A 27,136-nucleotide genomic window follows, 5' to 3' on the forward strand; every position below is an offset into this window, starting at 1 on the left:
GGTCAGAATTACAGTCTGCCCCCCTGAAGGTTCGAATGTCTACTATACTAGTATGTCTTCTTTTATGTATCAAGATGTGATCTATCTGGTTATGTGTCAATCCATCTGGAGAAGTCCAAGTATATTTATGTATATCCTTATGGGGGAATGTTGTACTTTTAACAATTAAATTTTTTGATGTGGCAAAATGTATCAGTGAAGTACAAGATAAAACATGATAAATTAAATAAGTTTGAGTTGGGTAGATAGACCTATAACTAAAATTAGGGGAAAGTCGGGTAGTATCGGACACTGTATGACAATGTATGAGAATCCATGTACCAGTGAAGTACAAGATAAAACATGATAAATTATATAAGTTTGAGTTGGGTAGGTAGGCCAATAACTAAAATTAGGGGAGAGTCGGGTAGTATCGGACATCGGATAGTATCGGACAGTGTATGACAATGTATGAGAATCCATGTATCAGTGAAGTACAAGCTAAAACATGATAAATTAAATAAGTTTTAGTTGGGCAGGTAGGCCTATAACTAAAATTAGGGGAGAGTCGGATAGTATTGGACATCGGGTAGTATCGGACAGTGCGTTTCTTTCATCTACCACCATATGGTAGTACCTGAATGACATGGTTACGTTTCTCTATGCGACATCACAGAAACGTAACCATGTCGATCAGGTACTGTCATTGTGTGGTAGATGAAAGAAACTCACTGTCCGATATTACCCGATGTCCGATACTACCCGACTCTCCCCTGTAACAGTTCAAATTTGAAATTATTTTCCTTTCTATTTGGGCAGTAATTTTCTTATGGTTTAATTAAACATTACCAATAAATATCGAGGTAAAAAGCTGTTTCTTTGAACATATAAAGGACGATTTCTTTGAGCATATAACAATAATTCTGTACCAAAGGCTGAATTGAGAACATGAAAAATATGAAGAGTACACGGGAAAAACAATCAAAGTCACAATTTTAAAACGCGTAAAGAGTTATATACGGAACACTCAGTGCGAAGACAGGCTTTCGCGACTTTCACTGTTATCGATTGAAAAGGCTCTATTGAACAAAATTCAAAGCCAAAGACATTTTTTACTATGACGTCATAAAAAAATTTGACCGTAAAGGAGAGAGGAGGATTCTGTTGATGTACACATGAAGGTGGTAACTGGTAAGTTTTATTTTCGTTGTAATACGTATTACCTAACATCATAACACACTACTGCCATCTAGCGGAATATTTGTAATGATGAGATAGTACAATAATACTGTGAATTTTATTAGTAACAACAATGTACTGTTATTTGTCACAACAATAATTCCTTTCTACAATTCACCTTAAACGCTCTCGTCAACAATTGGATCTTCACTCAACACCGTATTCGTTATAGCACTCCACCGACGACAATGATAATTTACTTGGACTATTACGCACAACAATGAACTGTTAATCTTAACTAATATTTGCAAAGCACTATTTACAAATCAGAACTACCAGTTCTCAGTTCACAGTTTTTCTATCTCAGTCACTCGAGTTCACAGTATCTCGAACCACAGACCTTCAGAGACAGTTCACTGTACTCGAACTCGGGTCCCTCCAACTGCGGTCCACTGCACTCGAACTCAGGCCTTCGGATGCTGACGCAGATGCGGACGCACACTCGAGTCGAACTCCGGCACACAAGTCTGGCTTGCTTGCTCTGGCTTACTCACTGACTTAATAACTGAAAACTGCAAACTGGAAAACTGCTGTCGTTCCTTCGCGTCCGTAATTTATAGCAACAGCGACGTAGCCTCGAAGGCTCCACGCGTTTCTAGAGATGGCACTCCAGAAAAATCCCGAGCCCTCTCCTCTCTACCAGCACCAGATGCGCGCGCACTCCCGCTCCACTCTCTCGCCGCGTTGGCCCTTTTCCCCTCTCTACCACCGCGTGACGTCACTCAATGTTCCGTGCAGCCTGTGCGATCTGCTTTCATGCGGGACGCTGGTCGTGAGTTCGAATCTCACGTCGCTGTCACAATACATTTTCAAGACAGTTTAGTATTTTAGTAATTCAATTGATATTTCGTTGTATTAGAGTATATTTTTCTTCTAATCTTTACATACTTTCTTCTAATCGTGTAATAGTCAATTAAATGCCACTCGAGATTTGATTTTCTCTAGATAAATTAAAACCTCTGTTGTTGAAAATATATCGTGTTCTCCTAATTAATGGAACTTCAGGTAATCAATTACCAATCCATCAATTGAACCTAAATGACGATATGGAATAGAGCAGACGAAAACATTCAACACCCATGTACCAATATCTCTCTGAATTCCCTTTAGGAATCCACTGGCCTTCGCTAATCAAGCACTTTTGATAAGATAAACTTGTTAACTATGTACTGCTACGCATTCTACTTCCTGCTACAGATTTTTACATAGAACGTACCGGTGTGAACTACGTTTTTCTAGCGTTTTGTTAATTTTGTCTTATTTGTTGACGTATAGTCAATCCTTATCTTGAATACGGCATAGAAATTATATGATTTTTCACACTTTATTGACAGCTCTCAAATGTCAGAATGCATTAAATATCTCGCTCGGTATTCATTACGAAATATGTTGTCACCATGATCCTACCAAATGCAATCATGGCAAGCTATTCCATCAGTCACCAGTCACCAGTCACCCCGAAGCCATAGCGCTCACCCAGGTATATGGGAAGACGATGACCGTGAACAAGAAGTTCTTCGCGTCTTCCAGCCATGATTTAAGGTTGACTTTCGATTTCTCGTCCAACATGTCAGCAACCACACACATGGTGAAGTACAGAATTTGAAATGCCTAGAAGTAAATCATTTCAAAAGGCTGAATGTCATTTTATTAAAATTTAACTTTAGTTGCGTAATAAGTTATAATTGAAATTGCCCTTTAAGGGGAGAGGATGGTATTTTTTAAAACTGTTTTCCTATTTGGTGTAAATTATTAATTTTTTGTATGTAGAGAGCTCATAGCTGTGGCAACTCAACCAAATAAAAATATTTTGAAAAAAAAAATTATTTGGGGGCTCAAATTTGAAAAAAAAAAAATACCCAATGCAGGATTGAACTAAAACCGATATATCTAAACCGTTTTTAAAGATAGATTCAAACAGTTTTTGCACTGTATTTGCAAAAGTATGTTCTACAAACTGTCTGTAACAGAATTTTGATATTAGTCCCTACGTTTGTAAAATAAACAATTAAAATTTAATAACAATTTTCTGATTTCCTTTCTTGCAAACAAACAGACGCATTTTTTAAATGAAATCAATTAACAAAATTCTGTTACAGAGAAAAGTTTCCTAATGGTCTAAAGAATGTGTGTTCTAAATTTCATGCATGTATCTTTAATAGTTCAGAAATTATATTCATTTTGTCTGGCAATGTAGCAAAAAAATGAAGTTACTGGACACCGATAAAAGCGGGCGTGTGATTTAAAAATCCATAGCGCAGGAAGTTTAAAAATGACGTCTCAACATCCGATAAGGGCACAAATACCCACAAAATGTTATGCAATGCATTCCAGACATATCAAAGGGTATTTTAAAGAAAAAAACAATTTTTTGAAAATTTAATTTACCGGAAACAACAATAAAAGTGGGCGAGTGATTTAAAAGTCCATAATGCAGGAAGTTTAAAAATGGCGATCCACACATATCATAGAGTATTTTAAAGATTTTTTTTTTAATTTAGTCATTTTTCATAAGAAATACCATCCTCTCCCCTTAAGCTAGTTCTGAATGTCAGTAGTTACAACATGCACAATAGGAATTTTGAATCTAATTTGACACACAAACATTAGAATACATTGTAGATTTTTATTTACATAAAGGTCCACTCACTCACTCACTCACTCACTCACTCACTCACTCACTCACTCACTCACTCACCTATCCATCCACCTAACTTTTCTTAGCTTCCTTTCTACTTTATCAAGATGGTTTGGATTTAGTAAAATCAAAATTGTGTAGTGGAAAACATCTATCAGCCTGTATGCTCTACTAATAAAAGTCTGAATTTGATATACAAATACAGAGTAAGTTAGGACCTCGCGACAAATTCTGAGGAGAGATATATTCCTCAATGAGGATCATTTTTCGTGGAACAACTCATAATCTCTTACGCGTCATAAGAGCTACACGACACCAAAGAAAAGACGGGCTTAAGTGACATTTACAATTATGAAATTTATTTTTAATTTATTTTTCCAAGTATCCATGCGGACAAGTTCACAAAAGATGTTCAGAGTTTCTACTCCGAACGTGATTACATTCATGATACCTTTTTAGTAGTGATTATTGGACTCCGTTGAACATTTCGGATCTGTATCGAATTTCATCAAAAATCATTTCAAATTTCATCGCACAATCAGCTCCTTCCATTGTCAAATGGGATAACGTACATGATACTCTTCACAGGTGCCATAAAAAATCTAGGGATGTTAAGTCAGGTGATCGCTTTGACCATGAAACAGGTCCCACTCTCCCAAAACATTGTTCTCCTTAGTTGTTGTTCAGTTGTGCTCGGGACACCACCACGCTGGATCCACATCAGGTGTTTACGATAAATCTCTGTTGGTGACAGATCTGACATGTTTGACAGTTCGACAGTCACTGCTACAACTATGTAATGAATGTAATCAGATTCAGGTTAGACACTTCTGTAACCTATCCACAAGGTACCAGAAGGAATGAATTAATAATAAATTTCATAATTTTAAATTGCACTGAAACCAATCTTTTCTTCGATATCATGTAGCTCATGAGTGACACATCAGAGAAGATGGGTTGTTTCACGCAAAATTATATTCATTGAGTGATCTGTCACTCCCCAGAATTGTCGTAGAGGTTCTGACTCAATCTTTGTGTGTGTATGTGTATGTGTGTGCGTGCGTGCGTGCGTTTTCTTTTTGTAGTTGTGGTTGTCTGTGCGTGTGTTTTAAATTTAAATGAATAGGTAATCATACTCTGAAGTTAATTCAGCATAATGAGCTACTATTCATGCTCTGAGGGAAATATAACATAATGAGCAATGAAGTTAATAAAACAATGAGTAGTTAATCATAATCTGAAGCTAATGTTAAAGGTTGGAATTACTCACATAGCCATTGATAAATAACATTTACTTTATATTCTTATGTGCTTATACTGTAGACTATATAGTATGCCAGTTAATTGTTAGGCTCAAAAGTAAAGAAGTTGGAAATTTAATCAGTGATTTGATATGTGATATGTGGTGTGTGGTATGTGGTATGTGGTATGATGTGTGATGATATGATATGATATGATATGATATGATATGATATGATATGATATGATATGATATGATATGATATGATATGATATGATATATGATATATGATATGATATATGATGTACATGAGTGAAATAAGGCCCGGTTCTAAATAAGGCCCATCTGTCATTTCATTAAGATACCATTACAATTTCCTATCTTTAAAACCTAACAACATTTAGATCATTCAAAATTGACACTTTTGATTTCCAGTTCACTTATATCGAACACACACTGTTTGTCACAAAGCTTGTTACTAAACCATACTACGTCATTTTTAGTTGGTTATTTAACGACACTGTAGCAACTACGTGGTTATTTAGCGTCGATGAGAATGGTGATAGCGAGATGGTATTTTGGCGAGATTCGCCATTAATTACCTGGCATTCATCTTACGGTTGGGGAAAACTTCGGTAAAAACCCAACCAGGTAATCGGGGATCGAACCCGCTCCCTATCGCAACTTCAGACCGGCAGGCAAGCGCCTTAACCGACTGAGCCACGCCGGTGGCTTACTACGTCATTGTCCAATATGTTCGTTATTATGTCTGTTTCTTAAGTACAGTACATTCCATTTTCAGTTCTAACTAATTTTCTACATATTATACTTCACTATCCTAGCTAGCCTCCCCCTCCATACTCCTCACCTATTTTCATTATCTCTATCGTCTTACTTAACTTCCTATTACAATCCTCTAATCTAAGTGTTAAAAGTATATATAGAAAAATAAAACTAAATGCATTACGATACTATTTTCAAATATACTAGTACATGGAAAGCCCCGGTATTATAAAATCTAAAACACAAAAATCACGTTCGCTTGATATTCTTGTAGTATTCAAGTATTGTATATAGGCCTAATAAATTTCCAAAAGTATTGTAAAGTCTAAGAATGAAGTTATAACATAAATATGAAATATTATTATCTTATTTACCTTAAAGCAACAAGACGTTATAATAAAACTGCATTTCGTTGCAGATTGCTATTTAGCATACTTGCTAAATTTTTCGTTGATTCCTTCGAAATTATCGTCCCTATAGAGTTCTATAGGATAATTTCTGTCTCTCAACACACTGATCGGGAGATTTAATGCTCTTAGGAAATAAGATAATCATCCAGTTCAATTGCTGCCTTCATCTTGTATACATAAATATATTATTTTAATGTACCGAAGTACATATGATATTTCCATGCAGATATTCTGCGTCATCATACGATGAAAGAGTAATGGAACGGAGAAAAATTATCTGCGGCGCCGGGATTTGAACCCGGATTTTCAGCTCTACGTGCTGATGCTTTATCCACTAAGCCACACCGGATACCACTAGTCACTCATAACGAGTGCACCTCAGCACATGTATGGACTTCAGTCCTACGTTCATAGACATCTATGACGTAGTGCAGAGGGCGGCCACTAGAGGGAATCCAAGAGTTGGAACTTAAACTGAGACGATTCTGTCCGACGCCGGGTTGGGTATCCGGTGTGGCATCAGCACGTAGAGCTGAAAACCCGGGTTCAAATCCCGGCCCAGGAGAGAATTTTTCTCCGTTCCATTACTCTTTCATTGTATACATAAAGCCGTGGTGCTCTCTCATTGAGACCATGGTTTCGAGCAATGGCTGAAAAAACCAGTAAAATCTCACTTTACAAATCTAAATACGGTTTAAAGCCAAGGCCGTTGTCTAGGCTTCGTTTCAGAAATTGACTAATTGACATAAAACCCACGGCCGTGTCCCCAAACAGCCACACCTCAACTTTTTGTTTCCACAAAATTAGATTGACTTCCTGGACCACTGTGCGTCGATCCATACATCAAGCATAAAATCTGCTGCCAGGATCACGAGCGACCTTGGTGTGCACCATTCTCGATCATCTAGCCCGTTTATCAGCAATCACGGAAACATGGTTAATTCTTGACAATGATCAAGTTACAGATGCGGTGCAAGTACCGTCAGCTGACGGTACGCTCGCTTGAGAAGAATCATCTGAGCGCTAGGTTACCGCGTATAAAACAGCGAACGAACGCACTCTGTCAATTATCGCTTCGTTTTTGTTTGTCGGACTGTTTCAAACATCCTCGCAGTTTTCAAATAACAAGTTTCAATAATCACAAAAGAAAAAAAGAAGAGAGCACCGAACTTCTCACAGTCCGAAGTGGGAATTCTTTTAGAACTCGTCAGCAATTATGCATCCATATTAGAGAATAAAAGTATTGACGGAAGTTCTCTAAGAGAAAAGCAGGCTACCTGGTTGGATTTAACCTCACAATTCAACATGAGTTATTGGTGTTTACATAATTCCACATAATTTGTACCGTAATTTATACAGTGGTTATTTCATATTATTGATAATTGGGAAAATTTCAGTATACGGATACCTCACTGACAATTATCTTGAAATGGGCTACTAAAAAGAGCAGATTTGTATGTGTCGAATGCTCATCAAATTGCTTACGAAAAGACACATTTCAGTGCCAATAATTTGGGAAAATTTCAGTATACGGATACCTCGCCAACAATTATTTCAAAATTAAAAAAAAAAAAAAACAAAACAATTCATCTGTGTATGTCGAATACGCATCATCATGCATACAAAAAGGAAGTTTTTAGTTTATTTTGTGTGCATAAGGTTGGAATTTTGGAGTAAGAGGGAAAGGAAAGTAGACCTATCCTTGGGTTCCCTCTAGTGGCCGGCCTCTGAAATTTATCCATTTATTTTGTGTTTACAAGGTTGAAATTTTGGAGTAAGAGGGAAAGGAAGGTATCCATGTAATTTCTCTTAATTCAAGCGTAAATAGCCTAATTGTCCAAAACGTCATGTAGGTCCTAATAGACCTAGTTTCAAACGGCAAATCTATAGCTAATAAGTGATAATCTCGCATTCTACAAAATGGTCATTTAGTTTTACTATATTATTACCGGCATAGAATAACTACTTTATTATTATGTTAACAAAATTGGGCAGTTAGGCCTAAATAATATTTTGTCCTCAAGTAAAGTCCCGATCTTCCAAAACAGAAACATATATAAAACATTAGTCCATTTTGAGAAAAAAAAAACATTTTTATTATTCATCTACAAACTTATTCTTTCCACAATAACATCAATTCTGTTATTTCCGCAGTGTTTTGCGTGTTCAAGATACATAATTTTATCTTCAATTCCATCAAGTACGCCTACGTCAAATCGTGCCGCCATTTTGGTTTTCTCGACTTGACCATGTTCAATTGAAGATAATCGGTCCCACACCCGTGATCAAATTTGATCATCATCAACTCGCTTATTTAACTTTGATCGAGATTGATACTCCGCAAATTGGCGTTAAATATGGATAAGTGCCGACTTAACCATGGTCAAATTTTAATCGAGAATGGTGCACACGGGCATGAGAGTTTTATTTTAATCAGTCGATGTGTTTGGTCCGAAAAATTACAGTTTGAGAACAGCTAATTTGCGAATCCGCAGGTTTGCCCAGAAAGAAAATAATAAAAAAGAACAAGCAGTAGACCACCTAGCCGCCACGGATATAACTCAGTCGGCTAAGGTGCTTGCTTGTCAATCCGGAGTTGCGCTCGAGTGCGGTTCGATTCCTGGTTGGACTGATTAACTGGTTGGGTTTTTACCGAGGTTTTCCCCAATCGTAAGGTGAATGCCAGGTAATGTATGGCGAATCCTCGGCCTCATCTCGCCAAATACTATCTCGCTATCACCAATCCCATGGACGCTAAATAAACTAGTAGTCGATACTGCGTCGTTAAATAACGAACTAAAAAACACCCAGATTTTGTGACAAGAGTAGAGGATTTTGATTTGGGGGGGGGGGAGTAATTTAATCTCAGGGCTGTGTAAAACTCGATATTTACGTTACTCAGGAAATAAAAAAGAAAACTAGAAGACACAAGCTTCGACTCAGTTCCCTTCCATATGACACACGGAGATGTCTCAGTCGTCTGATCTATTGAGACAGGGGTCGGCAAAACGTCAACGCAGGTGACGTCATATGGAACGCAGCCCGCCTTGCAAGACGAGGGGTGGTTCTGTGGAGAAGATCCAACGCGAATAGGGATATATTATGCGAAGTTTTACCGCTAGATGGCAGGAGCGTTCCATGCGGCGCAACATGTTGTAGTTCTATGTTATGTCATATGCTACATTTGATTACGTTTTCCCGCTTGTTGGTTTTCCGTGCGTGTAAAAATTATATTTACAATTATTTTGTATAATTTAATATAATTCAGTATTTTCTTACCTCATAATTTAATTTAATTTACAATAAATAATAACGTAAATCTGTATAATATTGATCGATTCCCCTTAAGAGATGGGTGGGGAAATCTGCAGTATGCAGAATATAGATATGAGTAATGTGAATGTTCATGAACCTAAACGAGAACTTTGAGAACGAGATGCACGAATATAAAAATAGGAACTATGTCGAAGGTGAATATCATCTTTAATCATTAGTATTTACGAACCGTACGCTAAAAACAGGATATGCAGCCACCAATGTGTTTTTTTATAGGGAAGGGACTATCGAGATTGAATTCCTTGTATTTTTTCTGTAGTTGCAGGAAGATCAAATGCAATTTTGAATAGGATATAATATGATCGCAGTAGTATCACGATTAGTCGTGCGTTTTGTAGGTTAAGGACATGCAGTTTTGAATACTATGTAGGATGATTTTGAAAATTTGAAGTTAAAACATGGTTTTCATAATTATTAGGTTACAGTACATTAAAAACATAATTCACGAAATGAATTTCAAGACGGATGGTCCTGGATAATAAACATCCCAGTTTATCGAGAGTTTACTGCAGGCATAAACTTCGGAGACTCCTACAACTACTGCATAATATAATCTAAGCTAACATAGCTTGCTGTCGAGGTTGCATATGTCTTCATTAATTTTTCTTTTTCCTCTTCCAAAATGAAACTATAGTCAACAATTCCTTACTTGAAGTAGTTACTTTTATTTAATAGCTAGCACTTTCGAGGCGCAATTTGATTACTTATATTTTTAAGGTTTAAAGCATATATTCAGAATATTTCGGGACCTGATTGAAGACAAAAGCTTTCCCTGGTTTTTACATAAGTTATTGGAACATAACAAAAATATGCCATTTTTAGTTGTTTTAAGAGTATTTAATATACTAATACACTACGTATATCCTCAATGTTTATATACCGAAAAACAAATGCACACGCAAAGCGCAATCCTCAAAGTACACTGCGCTATCTGTTGGTGCTAGTTCAGGATATCCCTAAAGCAGAAGGCTTCAAGAACGCAATTTCCAAGTACATTCCAAAAATGGCAGACGCGCTGGGATCAGTGGGGACTACTTTGAAGGAGATGGCAGCCGAATTTAAATCGGGTAGTTTTATTTTCATTTATGAGATAGGTCTCGGAATTTAACGATCACATCTCGTACAATTATGGTGTAATGGTGTTAGGAATAAATTAAATATATATTGTAAAATATTGTAAACAATTGCAGAAAATTGTAAAAATTGTAGAAAATTACTAAATTGTAAAACTGTAAAAATTGTAAAATATTGTAAAAATTGTAAAATATTGTAAAAATTTGTAAAAATTGTAATTGTAATATTGTAAAATTTTGACTTGTTCCACATCTTAAAGCTTCATTGCTCATGTAAGATCAAGAATATAATGAATGAATGAATGAATGAATGAATGAATGAATGAATGAATGAATGAACTATGTTATAAACTTAGTTCGTGATGGGATAATTACCGGTACTCACAAAGTTCCAGTTTGTGAAATAGCATCCGTAGAAATGCTTGGCGTCCCAAAAGAATTGATTGTCATTATCCAAGGGAATAAATAATAGACAGAAACCTACAACAACCAGATGATGCAACAGCGTAGCAGCATGGAAAAGTTTCACGAACATTATCCTGCTGACAAAACGAAATTAATAATAATCATAATTATAGTAATAATAATAATAACAATAATAATAATAATAATAATAATAATAATAATAATAATAACAACAACAAAATTCATGCAAGCCCATATTGCAGCTCAACATTTTTCTCATAGCCTTCCAAGCATGTCTTCTCACATTATCGTGACAATTCCAAGCCAGTGCCATACAGCCAATCACTCAGCTCATTGACACTCGATTTACCTATAAGAATCTGATTATACTGATAGTACATATAGAACTCTCTTTTACCTACCAAAATGTCAAAATTAAAGTGGAGAAAAGTTATTATATAAGAGAAGTATAGATAAACCAGAGAATGTGGAATACCAAGCATTCAGGTTATCTTCTATAATACGAATGCTGACAGTTTCTCGATAATCTAATTGCGGTTAACGAATGTATGTTGGCATGATTTTTTTTCGCGACCGAAGGTCGAGAAAAAATTATGACAACACACATGAGTTTAGAAGCTCCATTAAATTATCACAGAGAAAATATCAAGCACGAATTGTACAAATGGCCGTAATTTACCTCTTTCATCTTCACAAAACACACAAATTGTATTACCTTTATTTCAAGGAGAACAAATCGGATATCTTAAATTTAATTCCATTCAAAACAAACTTAATTTCAGGTTATAGCAACATAATGAACCGCCATTAATCAATAGCAGAATGCATGTTTTCTCTACCGTAATTGAATGAATCAGAGATGGTAGGAATAAAACGAGTTATAGTAGAAGAAAACTAAACATTTGAGATTATACCAAGGACGTTTGTTATACACATATGCATGAGTACAGATTTTAAACTTGAAACTTAAGGTTATAGGCCTAATAATTTTATTAACTCTTTTTCCGTCAATTCTTATTTGTAATAATTAAAGGCACAATTTTGTTATAATTAATAACCAGGGAACGGATTTATATGGACTAAAAATATATGAAATATGTAAATATATATGTAGTTATTTTTACCAAAATATGGAATTAAATATGGATTTTTACCAAAATATGGAATTAAATATGGACTTAAAATTATAAAAAAATGACTATGTACGTTAAATATTGGTACATTTTAATCAAACTAAACAAAAAATATAATGGACGTACCTTATCTTCCAATGTAGTTTCAACAAAACACAATTTTTATTGTCTGTTACCATAACAATAGGTTACAAACATTTCTTTCAAGTGCTGAAAAGTGAATCTTCTTCTATTGTCTCTGAGGATAGATTTATACTGACTAAAAGAGCGTTCGACGTCACAAGAAGTAACTGGTACATAATTCAATTTCACAATGTCTGCTGGGGATAAGTCCAAGTTAATCTTCACTGTTGATTCACCACTCATCACAGCAACAACCTTTTGTAGTTCTTCATATCCAGGGTTTTTTGAAAGTACAGTGTCCACCTTAGCTCTTACTGCATCTGCAACTTTACCTCTACCACGATTCAGTTGTTCCACAGTACTATTTATAATTTCAAAACTTTCAGATAGTGAAAGGTGCCTATTTTGGAGACTTTTGAGCGTTTTTATGATGCATGAAAATGTATGCTGAATGTGAGCTAAGTCATTCTTCACACTTATGTCACAGGTAACTGTTTTCGCAGTATCAATTGAGACTGCATCTTCAGAGTCCAATGCAAGGAGAACATTGTTAATAGAGTCTATATGTTCGGCATAATATTCAACTGCTTCTAGCCATGTACCCCATCTAGTTAAAATTGGCTTTGGTGGCAATGGAATTTCAGGGTACATTTCTTTCAACACGTTAACTCTACTGGGAGCTTTGAGAAATACTTTTTTCACTGATGAAATCAACAAATCTACTTTAGGGAAATTGTCTCTGACCACTTCTGCCACACGATGAAATGCATGCGCCACACAAGTAAAATGAGTCAATTTAGGATATACAACAGATAATGCTTGTCCAGCTTTGACCATATAAGGGGCAGCATCGCTAATAAAGAATAACACATTATCGTACATAATACCCTTTGGCCACAGGATACCCATAGCTTCGTTGAACAGTTTAACTATAGTTTTGTTATTGCACTTTTCTAGAACATCACAATGTAAAAGAATTCGTTCAGAATATTGTTCACTTAACAAACCGATAACTACATTACCAACAAGTCTACCTTCTTTGTCGGGAGTCTCATCAATGGAAACCCAAATTGAACTATCTTTAATTTCATCTCTTATCTTCTGTATTGTCTCATCGTAGATGGATGGAGCATACGTCTTCCTAAGTGTTGACTCATCCGGGATTGTATGTTGAGTATATTTTTCAAGGAATTCCCTGAAGACCTTATTCTTTAGTTTGTAGAGAGGAATATCAGCAGAGATGAGAGAACGGCACAGGTCGATGTTAAACTCAGATCTTACATTCGATGTTGTTGGTTGTGTTAAAAACAATTGTCTCTGCTTGGAATTTAGTTGTTTGTTGGCCTGATGTTTACTAGTTGTAATGTGTTGTTGCACCAGGAACTTTTGTGTAGATGATACTGCACACTGACACAAATTACAAAATAATATTTTATTGTCAGTTGATAAACCATCTTCTTTAAATTCTGAAATGTAACTTGTTAGTTTTGATTTTAAATTGACTGAATGACGTACTTTTGGCATATTTACCGTCTTTATAGTATGATTTACAAAACTGAACCTATGTGTACTCTGACTGGCATTTAACTGTTGAGCTGCACAACTGAAGTCTGTTAAAAATTTTAAATTAAATTAATACAGTTTTGTAACTTACTTTCCCATTGTTGATAGGACTGCTAATTTTCAAATAACTCTGATGTTAAAGGGATTACTGAACATGTGTTTAAATCTCTATTGTTGAAATGTATTTTTAAAAGTTAATGGAATTTTGTTTTGTTTTATTGTTAAACCTAATATAATATGGACTGTTTTATATGAAATATGGAAAATATATGGAAATTAACGAAAATATGTACTAAACTCTAAAATATGGAAAAATATGGAAAATAAAAGTAGGATTTTTCAACCCTACACATTGTGAAACATAAAGATAATGCAAAATATAAATTATATTAGCTTTATAAGTAAATATGTATTTACATATAAATCCTTTCCCTGTTAATAACCGTTCCCTGTTGAGAGTTAGATTTTAGCGTTTGATTGTTGATATTTTCTTGGAGTGAATATGCATGAGTACAGACTTACTATCGAAGTAGAGATGGTGGCAAAAAGGATAAACAAATGAACGTAAGAGAAAAAAAATTATCTGTTATTAATTTTAGAGCATCATGCTTTATCACTCTAGAGCTCGGTGATAACACCGAACTGTGATGAAATGAAAATGTCCCACCCACAGCGAATTCGAATTCTCTTTGGTATACTGTACCGACAAGCTACGGATCACTGCCGAAGGCGAACAGAATGGTAGGTTCGCATTCGCTGCGCGTCGATTGCAGCGATATTTTACTACTTAATTAACTTATTATTCCCAGAACATGAATTTTAACAGCTATCGAAAAGTATTGGGAATAAATTTGAATAAGAAACAAAAAGAAGTTTCCTTCCCAGGCAGGATTCGAACCACGAAAGTATAAGTTACCAGTATATCGTGTTCTGGAGTGAACAAGGCTCTGAAATCAGCTACAAGAATCGGTCTGTTTTTTTTTTTTTTTTTTTTTTGCCACTACTATACTTTATTCTTCTTTCTCCTGCTATCACCCCTCCTATGGCATAGTATTTCTATTAAGAACAAATCGTAAAAATGTATCGTGCCCCAATCTTGGTATATCTACATATCATAAATGCAAGCATTTGACTTAATTTATAAACTGTACTCTTCAAGTACATGAATATTATACAGGTTTCGAATTTACATGGGATAATTACATGTATGTTGCATTAACTCTAACTTAGGAACATTCAAAACTTGACATGACCATTTTCAGAAAATATTACACATTTTTTTATCTGCAATAAACGAAGATTATTCCAGACACTTTATATGAATCAATAACAAAAAAATGTATATATAATAATATAAGGATAATAATGCTAATAATAATAATAATAATAATAATAATAATAATAATAATAATAATAATATGAACACAATTCTAATAATAATATAATTATAATAATGCAAATAATAGTAATAATAATTATGTTATTATTATTATTATTATTATTATTATTATTATTATTATTATTATTATTATTATTATTATTATTATTATTATTATTATGTTCAATATTTTACCACAGAAAACCCATCCACTGTGAATGTAAATGGTGCTCCTGCTGAGCTTCAGCTATCAATTACAGATTAATAGTATGATAGTGAACTAAAGGTGAAATATAAAAGCAGGACAAATTTTGTATGATTTCTATTCACATTTTCTACCGGTCAGATTTCTTAGGCTTCATCAGCATGCTTTCGACAAACTGTGCATGTTTGAATCCACGTACATACGCAAACGTAGTTTTCTTTAATGAAAATAAGTAAATCTGACCATAATCTAGTCCACACCTGTGGAGTAACGGTCAGCGCGTCTGGCTGCGAAACCAGGTGGCCCGGGTTCGAATCCCGGTCGGGGCAAGTTACGTGGTTGAGATTTTTTCCGGGGTTTTCCCTCAACCCAATACGAGCAAATGCTGGGTACCTTTCGGTTTTGGACCCCGGACTCATTTCACCGGCATTATCACCTTCATATCATTCAGACGCTAAATAACCTAGATGTTGATACAGCGTCGTAAAATAACCCAACAAAATAAAACCACAATCTACAAAATTTCCTCAGTTCATGCACTGCCCAGATCGTAGTGCGTAACTGCATAATAATGAACAAATAGTACGTAATAAAAGGGCTTAAAATTCCAGTAAAATTAGCATTACAGAATATCAGGAAATATTTTCACTAATAGTCCATTTGTGCATTAACAAAATTAAAAGAAAAAGTAGAAATCTGAAACACAGTACAGTATTTAGTTTTATTCAGCTTTATTTCATCCCTAACCCATCAATCATTTGGTTTCATACACGCAAATACCAGTATTAGACATTCACATTACTTGACGTTTAGTTTGATCAATACGAGAAACAATTATTATCACGAAAAAGGAGCCACCATCGCAAGCCGCTTCTGTGCCCGCTGCAGCGGAACAAGAGCGCAACGGGCTTCAGGGGTTGCTGAGATGACGCCACAGGGCATCGAGTTGACGACCACTGTAACAGGTTTACTTTTTTTTACTTGGTTATTTAACGAAGCTGTATCAACTACGAGGTTATTTAGCGTCGATAAGATTGGTGATTGTGAGATGATATTTGGCGAGATGAGGCCGAGGATTCACTATAGATTACCTGACATTTGCCTTAAGGTCAGGGGAAACCTCGGAAAAAATCCAACCAGGTAATCAGCCCAAGCGGGAATCGAACCCGCAGGTTTACTCATGTCTTTACTGTAACATCCAGAGAAAATAAAATGACGTAAACGACAGACCATAAACATCAATAGACCTGTTTCCGCATAGTAACAAACAAGTCACTGCCAGTTCATAGATCTCAAGGCCAAGTACACGCTTTTACATCAGTGACGAAGCTCTGAACAAAACTCCTTACCTTGTATGTTTTTATAGAGAAGATGTTTATCGGTTTTTCTATCAACATTTTTTGCGGCACAGACCTCACATGAAGATGGTGATCACTCATTTTGACCCTCCCAAACAGAATACATAAAATAATATAACTTAGGATTTGTTTCAGAGCACCCTGTTAGTCAAGGATATTTCTTATACCATGAAAATTTAAAATTTATATTTTGTCAAGCCTCAAAAACCTTTTAAGAGTTTCGCTACTGGCTTAAATCACTTTGTTCTTTTTCTTGAACAGACTTTGTATAAATTCACTTTCATTACAACAGCTTTATAAATTGTCGCTGCACCTCCCAAATCCGCTATGTGTTTTTAAAAAAGATTTTTCAGAAAAAGAAAAAAGCATTGTCATTTTTAATTCCCTTGATATTCGAAGCTACTTTCCCTCTATTTTCATAATTGATTATGTAATTATTGAAACTATACGAAAGTAGCTTTGAAAATCGAGGAACTTCAAAGTCACAATGCTTCTTTCTTTCTCCTGCAAAATCTTATTAAAAACACGTTGCGGATTTTAGAGGCATACCAATGACATACTATAATGAAACTGAGAACTTGTTCTATTATATTTCTCTATGTACAGTAGTAGGGGGAAAAAACCGGACCGATACTTGTAGATAATTTCAGAGCCTTGTTCACTCCAAAGCACGATAGACTTTCGTGGTTCGAATCCTGCCTGGGAAGGAAACTTTTTTTTGTTCGTTATTCAAATTTATTCCCAATACTTTTCGATTGCAGCGACATTTTACTACTTAATTAATTTATTATTCCCAGAACATGAATTTTACCAACAATCGAAAAGTATTGGGAATAAATCTGAATAAGGAACAAAAAAAAGTTTCCTTCCCAAGCAGGATTCGAACCACGTAAGTCTTAGTTACCAGTCTATCGTGCTCTGGAGTGAACAAGGCTCTGAAATCAGCTACAAGGGTCGGTCCGGTTTTTTTTATCCACTACTGTACTCTTCAACATTACATTTTTAAAGGTAGATGGACTATTTTAGTATGTAGTTAGCATGGCACGAGGTTACCGATTTGAAAGTATGAAGCAGGAAAGCAAGACAAGACACACACATTTCCTTAAAATATAAATTTATACTTACTTGGTGGAAATCTAATACAGGTTGGATGGTGTTATAGCCGGAAACATATAAAATTACTCTAATGGTTAGAGTCCTGCGTTTGGTTACTTTGAGTGCAAGTTAGATGCAAATGCTTGGCTTGCAAAAGAGGGCTCTGAATCGTGTGTTATATCTGTATAGGCATTGAACAATGAGAATGCTTCTCACATACAAAATATACTGTGATGTGTGTATTTAATAACGAACAAAATATTTATTTGAAACCATCTTATGTGCAACAGAAGATTATTCTAACTAAAAGTAAAACGAACTTAGATTCTAGGTAGGCCTACTTTTTTATTCCACAATATATTTTTCACCCAAAAATTAAAAGTCAATGCTCATTATTTTTCTCCTATTTACAGGCATTTGAATATTTAAATTGGACTTTTTAAAATAAATAAATATATTTTATCAAAGCGAAATGAGTTTAGAAGTATCTAAATGATATGATAATTTACATAAATAATTTAAATTTTGAATATTCACAATTAAAAATGAATTAGTATTAATATATATATATATATATATATACTTTATTTCATCTCTGATGTTTCAACTTCTGTTCATTTATAAATGTTTGTAGGTTGGTTTTGTTTTCGTGTATGCCAGATTACAGAAATTAATTATGAATATTCCTATTTGTTTTACACGTGAACGTTGTAAATGGACACAGTCTATATATATATATATATATATATATATATATATATATGTACGCATCTATAAATAAATACATAAATAAATGGTGGAAATTATAATAATACAATAAATCACAGTAAAAACAAAATTATTTACACAGAATACTTGCTTTATCAGTCTTTACATTACAACGAGTGACTGTAAGCATTTTAAGTGTGTCGAAAGAAAAAATTCTCCTTCTGTCTAATAAAATACGTTTTCTTCTTTCCTAATGAAGTGCTCGCTGCCAAATTCTCCTATTGGAATACTAATTTTCAACCGTCTAGCTTTGTTTTGTTTTGACATGGTTCACTGAACGTCAAGCCTGAAGTGTGTTCGCTGCGCTACACTCATATATACCTATATTGTTGCGCGTTGCTCGGAGACTTAGGTAACCAAACGCAGGGTTCTAGTAATGATAATAGATAACTAGTAACTTTTTAGTCAGTTAACTTATCTAATTAAATTTAAAATACGTACAGTATGTAGGCCCACTGTAGTTCCAACTTACCGAACTGCTGCCTTGCAACAGACATCTTCATTCATTGACAGCCGCTCGCCGGACTAAGTAACAAGAACTGTCGTGAAAAAAGCATTTCTAATTCCACGCAATGTTGCCAACCGCAGCATAATGTACGCTTAGCAGAATTCTTATCTCGTAGCATTTAGCATAACGTTCATAGCACAGTGCTGTCCACTGCTGTGTAGTAACGGTTACTGGGTATGTCTGACCGTGAAACGAGCGGGTCCAGGTTCAAATCCTGGTCGGAAAAAGTTACCGGGTTCAGATTTTTTCCCCTCAACAAATTGAAGCAGATGTGCCGAATAACTTCGACGTAGGACCCAGGGTTGCCAGGCGTCCTGGATTTGTCAGGACTTTTTTTTTTTTTTTGCTATTTTCAATAAACTTATTTTTTAAATATTTTATTCATTTTTTCAAGACCCTGTCCAACCTATGTTCAACGTCGTTGTCAAAGCCGCCTGGCCTCTCCTATCGGGTTGTACTGATCACTCTCTGTGGAAGTTGATTTATTATTGATACGATTTAAACACTGTCATGCAATTTTTCTGTATAGATCAAGCTGTAATATGGCATTATTTTTCAATACTTTATCAATAATTCAAACGAAATTTCATAATGTAATTCCGGGTTAGATGGCCATAGTTTTTTAAATCACTTAGAACAGGGTAACCGATTGGAAAAGAAATACGAAACAAATCAAATACGTTCCTTCTAGGTTATATTTCTCCACTACAGTGCCTCAGGGCGCATAGAATTCACTGATGTAATAAAAATACGTTTGAAATATAATAGGCCACTGGCTATCTCACCCAACATATATGGGTGAGACGGCCATAGGATATAGGGATAGATGGCCACCATTATTTTTAAGTAAATTCATAACAATTTTTTGTAAAACAATTAGGTTATATGCACTGGACACATAAATATAGTGTCTAAGTGCATAATTATGATTGTTTGAAATTTTTCAACAACTTTTTTTTTCCCCCCTCTTTTAGTGAATTCTCCTTAAAACAACACAGAAATAAATTGAAACGCTTATGAACACATTATAATAATAATCCGAGGCACGACAGCCCATGAAGGACCATGATCGACCAGCCGGCTGCTGGCCTCACGTCCACATGTCGAAGCAGAGGTGGACGATCATCCAACCAAATGGCGGTATCGTGTGATTAGCCCGATGATCCCCCCAGCCGTTACAGCAGGCTTTCTTAACCGGATTTCGCTACCTATCGTAGTTACCCAAGTGCATCACGATGCTGGGTGGGCACCGGTCCCATACACTGGCTCAAATTTTATGAGATAATTTCTTCCCCCATGAGGACACGAACCAGCGCGAATTCCGTAACCCGAGTCCTAGGCAGGATGTCTTAGGCCACGACGCGGGACCTTATGAACATGTTAATGAAACAAAATCCTGAAAGGTCAAAGTAACAGTATCTTTTCCAGTTGGTTTTCGGGATAGGAAGTGTTGTCTCACAAGCAAACATTCTGATGGGAGCAGATAAAAAAGTTATTTTTTTTCTTCCGCCATATTAATAATGTCAAAAGAAGTGCTTATACAAATTTTGGCCACTCGACCGTAATTACCAGGCCATCCAGAAAGTGATTTTCCCTGGGGCCGTTTACAGAAAAAAAACACAATTACATGGAAATATTTATTGAAACAGATACAGCAATTGTTGTGCTAATTGTCAACGTATCTCCCACTGGAATTGAGACATTTGTCATACCATGGGATCAATTTTTGTACCATTGTGTCGTAGAAGTCAGCTTCCTGCGATCGAAACCAGCGTTGGATAGCCGCCTGCACCTCTCTACCGATCCCATGATATGACAGATGTCTCATTCCGGTGTGGAATGTGTTGAAAAAAATAACTCAACAATTGCTGTGTCTGTGCCAATAAATTTTTGAATTAAATTGTGTTTTCTTTCTGTTAACGACTCCTGGCGAACTTTTTTTTACGGCCCTCGTAATTGCGGTCATGTAGCCAAAATTTGTATAAGCACTTCTTTTGACGTTATTATCATGGTGAAAAAATATAACTTTTTTATCTGCTCCCATCAGAATGCTTGCTTGTCAGCCAGTCAGAGAATATTGACAAGTTCTTCAGCAAAAATGTAAGCGAGACTATAGACATCGGTCCCTGTAAGGAAAAATCCATGTTCCTGCATATTTAATATGGCGAACAAACCTACATCCATTGTCATTGCCTATGTGTCACTTGGTCCCATTGCACCCTTTGTAGAATTGTCTATTTTAACTCCACTTTCCAAGGCTTTTATTGGAATTTGAAATGTAATGAAGGCTTGACGTACAGAAGTGCCATATTTAATGACTTCAAAAGCACGGTGTAAGTCATCTTCATTACAAAGACGCGGTTGCTGCCGGGCTTTGCTTTATATTTTATCGGAATCTAGAAATAACGATACTTTTAACATAATAATAATCCTCAATTGTAGGCCATCTATCCCGGAAAAATGCTGGCCATCTCTCCTTTTTTACGGGTGAGATGGCCATACAGCGTAATAAAAACTGACAACAGTGAAGAGAAGAAGTACAGTTAAGATAGAATGTTTAAAGATGCCTTACCTCTTTAATAATGTTTCCAGCAAATTTCCTCACAAAATGCAGTATTTCTCTATTGTTATTTCAGAAGGTGAAAAATTATTGCTTGCTCACAGACTCACGAACGGCTACAAAACGCGGAAATAAACCTTACATTTTCGCAAGTGCAACAATCACTTCGTTTAATTAACATCTGTGGGCAAACCGATTTTTATTCGAAACAGGTGATTAGAATAAAAATAAGAGCGGTTGGTCGTCTCACCCGCATGGCTATCTCCCCCGGACTTACCCTAGCAAAAATGTAACAACATTAAAAGTTTAGTTCCTATATAATTACTTGCAATACATAAAATGAATAAAATCAGTTCCATTACAAACTGAATTCATTTAAATGTGTAGTTACGTTAAGGTACTCAGCATCATTACCTGTCCTGGATTCCTGCCGAGAAAAGTTGGCAAGCGTGGTTGACCTCGGATTCATTTCGCAATCATAATTACAATCCCCTACTTTCAGTTTCTTTCTCATATTTCGGCTTTCGGGCTTCCGTCCGATGTAGAATCGGTTGCTAGGACCCATCTAACTTAGACCCAGTGGTAGGCTATATGATCGTTAGTTGCTAGTAGTATTGCTCTCTCTTGGCCTCGTGGACCGGGGTTTAGACACCGCAGAGATGCCTAAGTGGAAAGCTAAAAGGAATTCTGCAGGCAGTAGGGGAACTCGGGGGCGACCTGAGGGAAATCAGGACCTTAGGATATGCGCATCATTTCACTCTAGGTTATGGAATGGGCCCACCCAAGTGGCCTGTATGCGGGGACAATCCCTAGAAGTGTTACTTACAAATGGCTTTTAAGGAATCCGGAGGTTCATTGCCGCCCTCACATAAACCCGCCATCGATCCCTATCCTGTGCGAGATTAATCAAGTCTCTATCATCATATCCCATCTCCCTCAAATCCATTTTAATATTATCTTCCCATCTACGTCTCGGCCTCCCCAAAGGTCTTCTTCCCTCCGGTCTCCCAACTAAAACTCTATATGCATTTCTGGATTCCTCCATACGTGCTACATGCCCTCCCCATCTCAAACGTCTGGATTTTAATGTTCATAATTATGTCAGGTGAAGAATACGATGAGTGCAGTTCTGCGTTGTGTAACTTTCTCCATTCTCCTGTAACTTCGTCCCTCTTAGACCCAAATATTTTCCTAAGAACCTTATTCTCAAACACCCTTAATCTCTGTTCCTCTCTCAAAGTGAGAGTCCAAATTTCACAATCATACAGAACAACCAGTAATATAACTGTTTTATAAATTCTAACTTTCAGATTTTTTGACAGCAGACTAGATGACAAAAGCTTCTAAACCGAACAATAACATATTCATTCTGCGTTTAATTTCCTCCCGAGTGTCATTTTTATTTGTTACTGTTGCTCCAAGATATTTGAATTTTTCCACCTCTTCGAAAGATAAGTCTCCAATGTTTATGTTTACATTTCGTACAATATTCTGGTCACGAGACATAATCATATGCTTTGACTTTTAAGGATTTACTTCCAAACCTATCTCTTTACTTGCTTCAAGTAAACTTTCCCTGTTTCCCTAATCGTTTGTGGATTTTCTCCTAACATATTCACGTAGTCCGCATAGACAAGAAGCTGATGTAACCCGTTCAATTCCAAACCCTGTCTGTTATCATGAACTTTCCTAATGACATATTCTAGAGCGAAGTTAAAAAGTAAAGGTGATAGTGCATCTCCTTGCTTTAACCCGCAGTGAATTTGAAAAACATCAGAAAAAGACTGGCCTGTACGAACTCTGCTGTAAGTTTCACTGAGACATATTTTAATTAATCGAACTAGTTTCTTGGGAATATCAAACTCAATAAGAATATTAGTAGAATACAAATGACGGGGAGTGACAGGCTAAATGGGCTTTAGGGCTTGAGGGGAGTGACAGGCTTGAGTGGGCGTGGCCAAAGTATTACGTCATAGTGGGCGTGGCCAACGTATGGCGTCATGGGCGGGGCTTAAAGTATGACGTCACGGAGGGGGTGGGGGGGCTTAAATTATTACGTAGGAAAGGGGCGTAACTTAAATTACGTCATAAGAGTTCAAGGTTAAAGTGTGACGTCATGCGGGTATGTAATGGCATGACATGTTCATACATGTTTATCTCATCAATGTGGGGGGCTTAAATTATGACGTAGGAAAGGGGCGTAACTTAAATTACGTCATAAGCGTTCAAGGTTAAAGTGTGACGTCATTCACACGTGCAGGTATGTAATTAAAGTTGTGGTATGACAAGTTCATACATGTTTATCTCATCAATGTTGCTATGTGTGCAAATATAATGCTGAGTCATATCCGGCAATTGTTCTCAGGTGAAAGACACAAGTTCATACATGTTTGAAAACTGATATGTGTGCAAATATTATGCAAGGTCACATCCGGCGAGTGTCCAAGAATTAATCTATCACACTTAAACACATACATTCTTTTTCTTAAGATTCTAATGTAATGGTAATTTAATTGATTGGGGAATGGGTATTGGAATGTGGGACATAAATGGATAAAAAATTAATCTACCACACTTGTAAATTAAACAGGATGTGGCTGAAGTGACGTTATAAATTTGTAATTGAAGTTGGAAATGGGGAAGGGGGGGTAAAAATGTACTTTAAGCCAATTGTTGAGTAATTGATAAAAAATATTAAGATTCTAATGTACTGGTAAATGAATTGATAAATAGTAATGGGAAATGGAAATTTGAATGTGGGAATTATTGATGGCGTAAATGGTTGTACTTTAAGCCAATTTATAAAAAAATTAATCTAGCACACTTGTAAATTAAACACATATATTCTTCTCATATTATTATTATTCCAATGTAATACATTTTGAGTGGTTTGTTTAGCTTATTTAATTTAAGCCATACATTATTACCAACATTAAATTCATCAGAATGTGACATTATTATGATTTAGAGCAGTAATTGTAGCAGATAAATCAACGTAGATGTATATGTTGTGTAATGCATAAGAGTGCAAATATTATGCAAGCTTGCTGAATCACTTCCGGCGACGATGCAATTGCTGAGTAATGATAAAAGCATGTTCTTTAAGCACCTGCAAAGTGTCATATTACACAAATATTGCATGATGCAAATAATATGCAAGCTGTTAATTCACATCCGGTGAAGATGCAAGTGCTGAATAATGGTCACCTTATTATTATTATTATTATTATTATTATTATTATTATTATTATTATTATTAATATTATTATTATGGTTCCAATTTAATACATTTTGAAGTAAAATTTATTGGATTGATTAATAATTTAATACATTTTGAAGTAACATTTATTGGATTTATTTTAAGCCATACATTATTACCGAAGCAGTTCGTAATATAGTAATTGCTTCTTCTTTTTCTTCTTCTTCTTCTTCTTCTTCTTATTATTATTATTATTATTCGTCATAAAGAAGATTAAAGTGCGACGTTATAAATATGTAATTGAAGTTGGAGTAATTGAAGTTGGAAATGGGGGGGGGATTTGATAAAATTCTAATGTAATAGTAATTTAATTGATGAATAGTAATGGGTAAGGGAAATTCGCAAGTGTTAATTGAAATTGGAATGGGGGAATTATTTATGGCGTAAATGGTTTACTTTAAGCCAATTTATAAAATGTTAATTGAAATTGGAATGGGGGAATTATTTATGGCGTAAATGGTTGTACTTTAAGCCAATTTATAAAAAAATTAATCTAGCACACTTGTAAATTAAACACATACATTCTTCTCATTTTATTATTATTCCAATGTAATACATTTTGAAGTAAAATCGAGTGGTTTGTTTAGCGTATTTAATTTAAGCCATACATTATTACCAACATTAAATTCATCAGAATGTGACATTATTATTTCGTAATACAGTAGTTGTAGCAGATAAATCAATGTAGATGTATATGTTGTGTAATGTTATTACATATGCATAAGTGTGCAAATATTATGCAAGCTTGTTGAATCACTTCCGGCGATGATGCAATTGCTGAGTAATGATAAAAATATGTTTTTGAAGCACCTGGAACGTGTTATATTACACAAATATTGCATGATGCAAATAATATGCAAGCTGTTAATTGACATCCGGCGATTGTTCTCACAGCGTTTTATGTTACACAAATATTGTATTGATTACAAGTAAATAATAGCTATCTGCTATGTGTGCAAATATTATGCAAGGTTGCTAATTTTATATCCGACGATGAAATTGCTGAGTAATGATAAAAAACATGTTTTTGATTATGTAGCATAATAACCACCTATATTAAGGCTATGAAATTGATATGTAGTAGTAAATCAATATGGATTCCTGCTCGATGCTTACACGTTTGGGGACCAAAGAATACATGAACAAGATTTACAATATTGGAGAGTTAACACCTGGAAAACCATTTTTAATAAAAAGCATGGAGAAGAAAAGAACTCGATACGGGGCAACAATCCTCGCAATTCTAGAGGAATTTTCAGTTTTTCTACCACAACGATTTAGCAGTATGTCGGACACATTGTTGAATGAGGTGAATGATGAGTCAGACATAGTTCTACTATACAAAGGACAGGTGGAGATAGGTAATGGAAAGAAAATGCACAAGTTGGAGTTTCAGAAAAAGAAAGGTGAGTAACAATTGCTTAATTATATCAGTATAAGTGTGAGTGTGTGAGGAGTTATATGTAATTGTATCATATAGAGCTACAAACATATCGGTTGGAGGTAATATGGCTGGATGATGAGGTGAATTATTTAGAAGTGTAATGAAAGAAGTATTGCAGTTTGGAATAATTGACATTGAACAAGTTTAGACAGCGGTGGGAGGGGGGCAAGATGATGAATAATACGCTCGAATTTATACAACTATTACACTATCACATATTTTATAAAAGATCTTTGTCAAAAAAACTTTGGTAGTGTAATAGCAGCCATAGCGTTAATAATGTCTCACAATATTTATTTTTTATTTTAATTTAGATGATACTGCATCTCCAGTCTCGGTTTGAGCTGAAGAAGAAGAAATCGCACAATTTAAATGCTCTGAGTGTAAAAAAAAAGTGACCATGATGAAGCGTGGTGAATGTTAAGCTTGATTATGAAGAATGTCCGAATTGTAATAAATGTTCTTTTTGGAAATAGTTTTGCACTGTAATTTCTTTTATGTCTTAACCATCCATTTCCATCTCACATAACCAAAGGGTTGGGTTCGTTTAGAGTTCCAAATGGGGAATGGGTTATTAACCTATAACACTTTCCTTTCAAATATTAGTAATCCTTTTCC

General features: G+C 35.3%; 1 protein-coding gene across 3 annotated transcripts in view; it reads right to left on the minus strand.

Annotated features, from left to right (window-relative positions):
* The window catches only part of LOC138716452 (androgen-dependent TFPI-regulating protein-like), a 31,775-nt gene extending 12,457 nt beyond the window's left edge, over positions 1–19,318 (minus strand). The window contains exons 1-3 of one of the 3 annotated variants that reach the window (XM_069849560.1): positions 19,220–19,318; positions 11,084–11,237; positions 2,695–2,829 (exon numbers count right to left, since the gene is read on the minus strand). In XM_069849560.1, the coding sequence (XP_069705661.1) occupies positions 2,695–2,829; positions 11,084–11,237; positions 19,220–19,254 (324 nt within the window). In that variant the 5' untranslated portion in view covers positions 19,255–19,318. Of the gene's footprint in view, positions 1–2,694; positions 2,830–11,083; positions 11,241–19,188 lie in introns of all 3 variants that reach the window. The other 2 variants (XM_069849559.1, XM_069849558.1) reach the window with 2 other exon arrangements.
* Between the last annotated feature and the right edge of the window lie 7,818 nt (positions 19,319–27,136).

This window comes from Periplaneta americana, chromosome 16 (assembly GCF_040183065.1).
Source record: "Periplaneta americana isolate PAMFEO1 chromosome 16, P.americana_PAMFEO1_priV1, whole genome shotgun sequence".
In the NCBI taxonomy this organism is placed as follows: domain Eukaryota; kingdom Metazoa; phylum Arthropoda; class Insecta; order Blattodea; family Blattidae; genus Periplaneta; species Periplaneta americana.